Here is a 10,734-nt window from a genome sequence, read left to right as displayed (position 1 = left end):
CCACAATACTGCAACTTAAAATAAAAATTCCCGCAAAACCGCACCAAAAATCGAGCAAAACCGCAAGCTTACGTGCCCCTCCAACAGGAAAGAACTTTTCATTACTAGGCGAGGCGGAACTGAACAAATATAATCAGCTTGAATGTACATAAATTTTCAACATACGTCCACCAAATTGTTATACATCTTGAGTTTATTCAGTTTTTGCTAGCTGATCAGGAGCAGTAATGTATAAAACAAGGGCGAAATCGTTGCAAAGTTTACAAGAAACCAGACAACCCTTGCCGGATCGTTACCGAACCGCGGAACGTTCAAATTCCAAACTCCTTATCTGGACAGAAAGATATTTAGGCACTATATCTTCTTGGCTTTACCGCTTCTTTGAGCTTCAGAACCTTTATCATTCACGTCCGTCCCATCCCACTCCTAGCTTTAACTCCTAGCTACTCCTAGCATGTCCAGGGTAATCGGGACGGGATAAAGTCCAGTTCCCGAAGTTCCTCGTCCAATTCACAGCGACCAGGCTACTAAGCTAACAAAAGGAGACAAAAAAGATGGCGACGCGAGTGGTACATCGCGAACCAAGGGATCCCCAGTTTGTATTTTGTTTTTTTTTTTTGTCTTATTGCTCTCATATTACCTACATGGTATATGCTTCAAGCGTGAAGGATTTTTCTGAGGAATTTTTGGTGTTTCTTTTTCAAGGGAACTATATAAAGATGCTCTGGAAAATGTGTCGGCCTACAACTCCCGGCTTCGTTTTGAACGACGGCTTCGCATTCCCTTTATCGATGCTCAAACGGGAATCGCTATGAACGATTGCAACTTATGGATTAGTAAACTAGAACGCCGGCCTGGAAAGACACCTCAGTACATTTACAGCTACCCGGCAAAGAGATGGCGAAAGAAAAAACGACCCACTCCTGTTGAACGGGCAAGCGAGGTCAAAGCTGCGGAAACGGGGGGTAAGTCGTTATGGTGTTGTCAGGGGAGGGGAAAGGACAGTCAACTCTCTCTCTCTCTCTTAAACGGACACCTTAAGGGCTGGCGCTTTGAGTTTGTCACCTAGAGATGTCCGTCTTACAGGGACTCAACTAAAATGAGTTAAACTGGCGGGAATCAACTCTGTGTGTCTGTGTTAGCAAGGTGTCTGTTAAGCCTGTTTCTCATATACCCCCAAAGTACCGGCAGTGTAGCCGTGGTTGCTGCCTGCAATGCTACTCCGGTTTATGAGGACATAACACCACCAGCAACAAGAAACATTGCTTGCGTCCCTGTGAAGTCAAGCTTCGCAGACAAGCAGGCGGTAAAGACTGACACAGCCTCTGTTACCGGCGACTTCTGTTCTCATATTGGAACAGTATCACAGGCAGTACCAGCAGCTACAGCTACTCTACTGTATGTCGCAGGTAGTTCAGCGGCATATGAGAACCAGGGTACAGCCTGCTCAGCTGATGAAAATAAACTTCTGATTAAGTCTGTCTGCAAACCAGCACAGAAATCCTAGCTGAGTAATAGGATTTGAGTAGGTGCCATGGTTGAACAGTTGGCTAATCCAGTTGACAGGACATTCAGAAAGGAAAGGAAATGCTCTTCCAGCAATTCATTGAGTTCATTGAGAGGGCCCAGAACAGGGATCTCAGGGCTGCTTTGCAGATGTCACTAACCAAGGTTACAACATGTATATTATAATTATAATAATAATAATAATAATAATAATAATAATAACGGTTCAATATCAGTACATCCATGGTATGGATCTTCGCCTGATATTGTTGAGTACGCCTCGCGAGTTTAGGCTGCAATCCCTTTATATCTTGATGAGTTAATTGAGTCTGTACAGTGGAAAGCCCTCAAAATAATATTTGACTGGGTAGACTATGCGGAAGCCTTGGTCTTGGCTGGCCTGGAGTCTCTTAGTGACAGGAGAGTAGGAGCTTGTAAGCGGTTTATGGCTACTGCACGCCAAATGTCCCCCCTTAAGAACATCATCCCCTGTCCTGCCACTTTTGAGTCTCACTACAGTATGAGGGTCCAACTTCCAAGACGTCAACATGGTCATACCAGAAGAATTAATGACTTTGTAACTTATAAATTTCAGTGAATGTATGTAAATGGTTAATTGTATGTGACAATGACCTTCCCCAACAATTCAGCTATTGCTGCAAGTGGGTGAAATAAACAGAATATCTATCTATCTACCTATCATATAAAAGTAAAATGACGAAATTAACATAAATCTGAATTATGAATTTGTAAAAAGCTAAGTAATAATAAACAGTAAAATGTAATAATTATTATACAATATATACATACATTATCTAAAACTAGGCAAGAAATCATTCCACCCTATTCCGGCAGCGCTCCCTTAAAATACATAATGTTTGCTTACTGAAGGATTTAAAATTATCACAACATTTAACATTGGATGGCAGAGAATTGGAGAGGGCTGCCGCACTGTACTGAAAAGTGTAATCATTCAAAGCAAGATATAAAAACGAAAAGGGGAGCCAATTACCCTTACTCTAAAAATCGGCTTCTAAGGTTGTATAAACCAATAAAACTGATATGTTTAGCATTGTATCTTGATTGTGTCTGGTGGTCATAATAGTATAGTAAGTATTTTTCAAAGCAATCCTCCCCTCTTAAAAAATGGCATCGTTCATGTACAACAGTGGTAGATCTACAATCTTGGACAGTCTTAAGCCGGAAAGCTAACTGGGGACACTAAATAAAATAATTAATGTTGTGGTTTGATTGTATCCTTGCTTTAATTTTTTTTTTTTTCTTTCAAACTCATTACCTACATTACCATACCTAAAAACAAAAGAAAATAAAAATTAAAACAAGGATAAAATTGAACCACAACATAAACATCAACAGCTCCCGCCCAGAATCGAATTCGGGACCTTCTATGCGCTGGGCCATTTAGTTACCACGATGTGGGCACATAAATCCACTATTGTGTCACATCCCTACCTCCCCATTATGGCTACCCTTCTACACACCATTTTCCTTTCATCCCCAGGTTGCTGTTGTGGAGAGGTGCAACAATATCTCTGTTAATGCATTAGCATACATTGTAAGCTTTTGTTTTTTTTTCTTAGAGCAAAATACAAGCACTATGGAAGCCATGGACACAGAAGGAGTCTTTGCTGAAGAATCAGAGGTGGACCTCACCATGGAAACTGCTGCAGAGGAGGCAGTGAGAACTGTAGACAGTGAAGATGATGAAGATGTGCAGGATGATGGTGGTACATTGTCCTCTGATGATGAAGATTTTATTGTTGGTAAATTGAAATAATAATAATGATGGTAATAATAATAATAATAATAATAAATAATAATAATAATAATAATGATAATAATAAGTAATGGTAACAGGACTGAGTGTAGTCTAATTCGGTCTGTAATCAAACGAGTTATTAACTGGGGAGTCTGATTTGTTTAATCACGAGTATGATTACAGACTGAATTGGACGACACGAAGTTCTGTTATCAATTAAGGTGACTCGACCCAGTTTTTTGGGGGGGTACCATCCTACTTTGAAGTTCTCTGGTATCCCCACCTTTACTTTTATCGTAAGTCTAACACATAGAATGGATAACATATAGATCAATCTACAATATAACATAAAATATTTGGCGATCGGAGTAAATGTCACGTGGTTATAATGCCACGCCCCTTTGAGGTCTGAGTCGAAAATCTGCTGTTGCAGGCATTTTTTTGTGAAAATCTCTCGGCTACACATAGCGCGCATTAGTGCCTTGCGCTGAACAGAGTTTCACCAAAATCGCAAAGACCCAACTCGAGAAATTCAGCGGTTTCCAAATTTAGGTCATAATTTATGCGAAAATGATAAGCAAACTTTACACGGATTATATCTAATAAACTATGAGATTCATCTCTTTATTTTGAGCATCCTTATAACAGATGGGTCCTTGCAAGTCAGCAAAACGCTTTAGGGCCTTGTAAATGCGCGCGATTTCGAGCAAAGCAAACATATAGAAATTATAGTTTTCGCTATTTGTTGACGTTTGTCAGCGTTTAATAGTCTTTCTCACGAGAAAAGCATTTTCTTAAAAATTCGTAGTTTTTTTTCCTTCAAATTTTTTCAGGGCCACAATTGATTAACTAACTACCCGGACTCTGAATTTCATGGTCATTGAAAAACTGTGACATTATCTTCTATAAGCCCAAACTTGAGTAAACATTGAAGATTTTTAGCGTTTTGGCTGAGTTTGTGCTTTGGGAGTTGTCTATTGTTTCTAGTCTGTCATTATACAGCATTCTTGTTCAGCACGCGTGCAATGACCACGCTTGGCTGACTTCCGAATGCTTACCGAGATATTCCCGTCACGAGTTGGTTTAATTATTGGCTTGCATTAAATATATGAAAAAATGATATTTTTTTAATAGTAAGTAGACTTAGTGTGTAGCACTTCTTGATTTTTTTGCAAAGGCACAAGAAGCACGAGAATTGATTAAAAATTGTGAGTTAAACCTGTATGTATCAAGCGATGGCCTGTCTCACTGTACCAAACTGATCATATCTCGGTGAGCATTCGGAAGTCAGCCAACCAATAATTGGTTATTCACAAGTCTGGCTGAGGATTTGAAAGAACAATCCAGCTACATGTAGTTGTCTGGGTGCTGGGACTGAAGTTGGGGCCTTTGGATTGCAAGTGCACTGCTCTAAATGCCTGATCATGCTGCCTCCATGAAAAAAAACCCCTTAAAATACAGTACTCTCTGTATGATTCTTTGGGTCTTTTTTTTTAGACAAAAACAAATTTTGGTGTGAATACTGTGAGGGAAATTGGACCCCAAATGGTCAAAATGAAAAATGGTCATTTTTGGCCAAATGAAAACCACACTCACACCATCTGAGACACAAACAAGGTGGTGCATTGTCCTCTGATGATGAAGATTCTATTGGTGCTAAAATAATGTAACATGTCAGTTCTGGGGGTCTTGATTTCTAAGAAAAAAAAGCTTGGGGTAAATACTAAAAGGAAATTGGGGGCAAATTGAAAACTACACCAAGGTTGCTATAGACATGCATCATGTCAAGCTTAGTAAAATCACTAGCCCTTTAAAATTTGCCTTATCACTCATCTACTCACAGCTTAGCTGAGTACTTGTGTTATTTAATCTTGACAAACAGGATCACTCACCAAAAAGAAGCCCATTAGCAAGGGCCGGCCACGTGGCAGGAAAACCCACCAAGCCGCGACATTCCCAGAAAGTCAAGCTCATGTACCAGTAAGAAAACTTAACACTGTTTAGTATCTTTTCGTTGAACAAGTAGTACTTTATACTATCATGAAAGGTTACAATGCAGGGGTCATTTCATACATTTAAGGTGGCTGAGAAATATTGAGATTGCAGGGATATTTGATGATTTATCAGGATGGTAGGGTTGCCATTACATGTAATAGGTCAGATGCCACAATTCTCAAATTACTTGGATTAAAAAGTAGATTCTTCATTGTCACTCCACAAACATTTTATTGTTTCTTTAATAGGGAGAGTTATGGGTGTAATGACGATAAATTAATGTGATCCATTGGTTTTTGAGTGATTTTTTTCTTTGTAGAAAGCAATCCCCTCAATCCCTGGTGTACTGCAAGTGAGGAATATTTCTAAAGAAGAATTAGCCAGAATGGATCCTGAAGAAAGGAAAAAACCATATGCATGTGAAAGTAAGTGCAAGGAGCATGCTTATTTCTTATCACTTTTTAAAACTAAAAATACTCTGTACAGAGCGTATACATGTACAAATACAAGTATTGCTTAGGAGTCAATGGAATTCCACCTTTTATGAAACCTTAGTCATTCAATCTACTTGTATTTGCAAATAAAAGGGCTGATTGGAATACTGTGGATTCTGATCCATTATGAAATTCTCCCTATATTATAATAATATTACAATCATATACAAAGAAAATTGAAAGGAGAATCTAGATTTTAGTTATTTATCAAAAGTCTCTTTAGGCTTTACTTAAGGCACCCCTTCAGATTGCCTATCAGAGATCTCATGATATTGTCAGCAAATTTGATCTTTTATTATTAAATTGATGACCATGAATATGATCATCACATGAGACCATAAAGTGGAAGTAAAGTGAATGCAAGAAAAAATGAATAAAGAAAAATAATGATGATGGTAATGATATTATTACCATTAGGGGTTTTACAAGAAGCAGGAACCTGGGTACCTGCACCAGTATACTCTGCGCACATTTTACCGGGTACTACTTTCCTTCAAGCAAATTGGAAAAGTAAACTCTCAAACGAACTTTTCCTGTCTACTCAACCTTATGCACCCTTCTACTTTATAACTTTAAATTGTATCATTGCTGTTGTTACTCTCAATATCATTCTCATTATTAGGATCATTATCTTTCAAACTATTATTATTATTATTATTATTATTATTATTATTGCTATCATAATCATCGACATCATTGTTATTATTACTGTACTTCTTTCTGCCCACTATGAGGGAACAAAGCAATGCAGTCTTAAGAGTGTTATGTTTTGCTGTTAGTTTGTGGAAGACGTTATAAGAATGGCCCTGGCCTAAAGTACCACTACACACACTATAACCATGAGCAGGAGACAAGCACTGTACACCATGAGGAGCCAGCCATATCTCACCCCTCAACTCCAGCACCCAGCGCCCCTGCTGAGTCACCAAAAGTACCTTCACCACAGCCAAGGGGACCGGGACGTCCCAAGAAGATACCGGGCGCAGCTGTGTCACCAAACAACTACTGTGACTTTTGTTTGGGAGATGTGTACGAGAACAAGAAAACTGGACAGCCTGAGGAGCTGTTGTCTTGTGCCGACTGTGGAAGATCAGGTAGATGTCACTTTGTGGTGTCATGCATCTAGCTTTCAGTTTGTGGCTGCTGCCTGCCTTTGGGCAAGGTGTAGCCATTATATCATGGCGAAGTCAGCTTCCACACCACTAGCCTATGATGCCACTGAATAACTAAGAGTTTCATGTGAATTTCTATTAACTCTTTAAGTCCCAATAGTGACCAAGATCAATTTTCTCCTAACAATATCCATACATTGTCAACAGATAAGTTATGAGAATTAATAAAATGATCACCTAAGTAAAAAAGCCTTGATCTTTTAACAAATTCTCTTAACTCATTCTTTAAGGAAATGCATAGAGATCAGTTTGGAGAATTTGTATGTAGATACTGGGGCTTAAAGGGTTAATAGACTCAAGCCATTTTTCCTTTCCTTATGGCCCTCACTTAGCAAGAATTATTGTCAAATCATCAAATTACCATGATGTTATTATTCTTGCAGGTCACCCTACATGTCTTCAGTTTACTGGCAAGTTAACAGAAAGTGTCAAAAAATATAAATGGCAGTGCATTGAGTGCAAGTCCTGTACTCTCTGTGGAACTTCAGACAATGATGTAAGTCTCTGCAGTCATCTTATCTTGATTATATATGATACCCAGGTTTTCTTTACCCAAACTCTTTGATTTTTATACCCTATCCCAGACTAAATGGCTTGATACCATACCCTACATAGAAGCTCATACCTATATGGCCCACATACAGCAGATGGCAGTATCCCTGCGTTCCACTCTTGGGACACCAAGAGTTAGTCCCAGTGTCTTTCTTTACCCCTTTTAGTCGACTCGCTATAAGAAGGACTTGTAATTTTGGTCCCAAAAATGTTCATCTTACACTGTAGGAGGAGTTGAGTGTATGCCAATTACCACTCTTGCTGATAGATGTTGTGTTCTTTTGCCTTAGGACCAGTTGCTGTTTTGTGATGACTGTGACAGAGGGTATCACATGTATTGCCTGAAGCCACCCATGGTAAAACCACCAGAAGGTAGAGACTGGTTCTTAACCTCTTTTAAAAGCCCTAAGAGTTATCGAATCAAATATCTCCTTTTAATATCAAAGTTCTTTAAAACAAGGTGGTCACGATAATTTAGGACCGGATCAGGGAAGAGGAATTTGCTACAATAACCGGCTAGTGACTATCCCCACTATGTGTCAATCCTTCCCCTACCCATAATTTTTTGCAACTATAATAATCGGATAAAGTGAAGGACAAGAAATGGTCATTTTTTAAAAAATATTTTTAGTACACATACCCTTGAAATTCACAAATGCACGTGTTTCAGTGTCAGTTTTTCGGCTTTTTAACCATATCACCGTCGATTTTTGATATTGCAGCCCTTTTGTTACTTCATCATGTAATTCGAATTTGGTCACTATGTCTGTAGGTAGTTTAAACAAGGCAACAAAGTAGAATTTAAATTTTGATCTTAGGTTTTAAAGGGTTAACTTGGTAACATATTTTTACTAGTTGCATTTAAATGTTTGTTGCACCCTTGTCTGATCTCTTGAGAACACTTGGACAGGACTTGTCAGAATGTACATGTCTGTGTTCATTGATAAGAACAAATTACTTATTTTTTAATTCCCTTTTATTCTAAACAGTTTCTTCTCTTCTCTTCAAGGTCATTGGATTTGCAAACTTTGTGAAAATTCTGTATTGGTGACCCCTTCTTATCCACCACAAGCAATGCTGCCCACAAGGATGGAAGACTTTCATGGGGGAATTTAGAATTACTCATAAGTTTTTCTTACCATTTTAAAAGAATGGTCAAAAGGCTCTCTTGTTCCCTAAGGCACTGCTATTTTGATGGCTTGTAAAAAAAAGAACAAACCCCCCTGAGGGACCTTTATTCTGAATCCATATACAGCAATGTATTAAGTCAAACCCCCATTAACCCTTCAAGCCCCAGTATCCTCATACAAATTCTCCAAACTGATCTCCATACATTTCCTTTAAGAATTAGTTGAGAGAATTAATTTTAATAAAACATCAAGGCATTTTCTCTTTCGTGATCATTTTTTACATTCTCACAACCTTATCTCTTGACAATGTATGGACATTGTTAGGAGAAAATTGCTGTTGGTCACTATTGGGACTTGAAGGGTTAATATGGACTCTAATGGGGCCATAGAAAGTGTCCGTGTTAAGTGGGTCATGTTATTAAAGCTAAAAAACACCTTTAATATTATTAGAACAAAAAAAACTAATCATCAAAAATCGCTCATCCATACATTACTTTATCAACACTGTACAGTCTCTGCATAACTCATTTGATGCCAAAATAGTTTGAAATTGATGTTTACAAATCATCCTATGCAGTGTACTGTAGCACTTAGAACATTGACAAAAGGAAAGGTCTGTTACAGCAAGTAGCACATAATGAAGTGTATACATTAGTGAGGTTGACTTTCGATGAGAATCTGTTGATTGGGCAAGAAACAAGTGCCCGTTGTCCACATCAATGGGTGTCTGTATTAAGCAGGTTGACTTAACCCTTTGAGTCCCAATAGTGACCAACATCAATTTTCTCCTAACAATGTCCATATGTTGCCAAGAGAAATGGTTATGAGAGCTAATAAAATGGTCACTTACGAGAAAATGCTTTGATCTGTTATCAAACTCTCTCAACTAATTCTCTAAGGAAGTGTACGGAGATCAGTTTGGAGAATTTATAACTGGATAACGGGGCTTGAAGGGTTAAGAGAAAATGTATGGGCTTTTCTCAGGGACAAATAAAATTGTCTGTAACAATGAGGTGTCTGTATTAAGCGGGCATACCTAGTTAAAGCAGTCTGTCAAAAAAACCATATCACTTGTCACACTACCATGGACAGTGTCAGTTTATTTTGGGCTAGCCAACAAACAACAGCATAATTTTATTATTTGCATACAAGTAGTGCTTACAGTGGACTTTGAACAATACCTGTCACCTTAAAGTGCATCATCTTTCCTAACCTGCAAACAAACTCTCCATTCAGGCAATATTGTGAGAGTTTGCAAGTGGCACATAAGAGGATATACGAGTGTGATGAAAGGGGGAAAGTAGGGGAGAGTCTTCCATTCCTCCCTCATTCACCTCTTTTTCTGCACTTTTTGTTTCTTTTTTTGACACTGCATTCCTTGTGTGTTATCTTTTCCTCCACCCCTAATGGCTTCACCACTCGCTTGTGCGTTCTCACATGTTTCACTTACTTTGCCACTCGAAATGGAGACTTTGCCTGTAGGCTACATAAAAGTTAACATTAAATTAAATTCTAGATTTAACTTAATAAATGATACTTAGATAATAGAAGCAACATTGAGTCATTTTTCTACATCTTTTATTTAAGCACCTGTAAGACTTGTTCTGACATTTCACAGGGTAGGCCCTGGGTCAAAATTAAATAAATGTTAATTACCTCACACGAGTTGAGCTATTGTTTTAATGAGCAAGAAAAATAGATTTTGCCCATTAGCATTAGGTTCAGCTTTTGAAGTTTGACATTTGACGTGGGCCTGAAGAAAAAGAAGTTAAAACATTTGTTTAAGCAATCACCACCAGCGACTTAAAGCAAAAAACCACGTTATCATCTTGATCATGCAACTCCCATTGTACAAGAACTTTAACCTGGCAGAAAAAAGCAAATGAAAAGAATTTGATATAAGGAATGGTTTACATCTCATGTTGTTTTATATTGTTAATCTATTATTTTTCCATTTTCCATTTTCTGCTCATCCCTTCCAAAATGACAGTTGTTGCAAGCAATAGACCTTTTTACCGATACAGTGGCCATATTGAGTTAATTCGATTTAACCCCCAATATCCACATACAAATTCTCCAAACTGGTCTTTATACATTTCCTTAAG

At 38.2% G+C, this 10,734-nt stretch overlaps 1 protein-coding gene across 1 annotated transcript; it reads left to right on the top strand.

The window, feature by feature from the left end:
- Positions 1–456: 456 nt before the first annotated feature.
- Positions 457–9,191, top strand: LOC140943838 (zinc finger protein DPF3-like). The gene is made up of 9 exons (XM_073392951.1): positions 457–595; positions 706–965; positions 3,108–3,290; positions 5,169–5,266; positions 5,601–5,706; positions 6,555–6,869; positions 7,331–7,443; positions 7,790–7,871; positions 8,509–9,191. The coding sequence occupies exons 1-9, from the start codon at positions 555–557 to the stop codon at positions 8,613–8,615; spliced, it is 1,305 nt and encodes a 434-aa protein (XP_073249052.1). The 5' UTR covers positions 457–554; the 3' UTR covers positions 8,616–9,191.
- Positions 9,192–10,734: the final 1,543 nt, after the last annotated feature.

Source organism: Porites lutea, chromosome 7 (assembly GCF_958299795.1).
Source record: "Porites lutea chromosome 7, jaPorLute2.1, whole genome shotgun sequence".
In the NCBI taxonomy this organism is placed as follows: domain Eukaryota; kingdom Metazoa; phylum Cnidaria; class Anthozoa; order Scleractinia; family Poritidae; genus Porites; species Porites lutea.
This window is presented reverse-complemented; position numbering and strand designations above follow the sequence as displayed.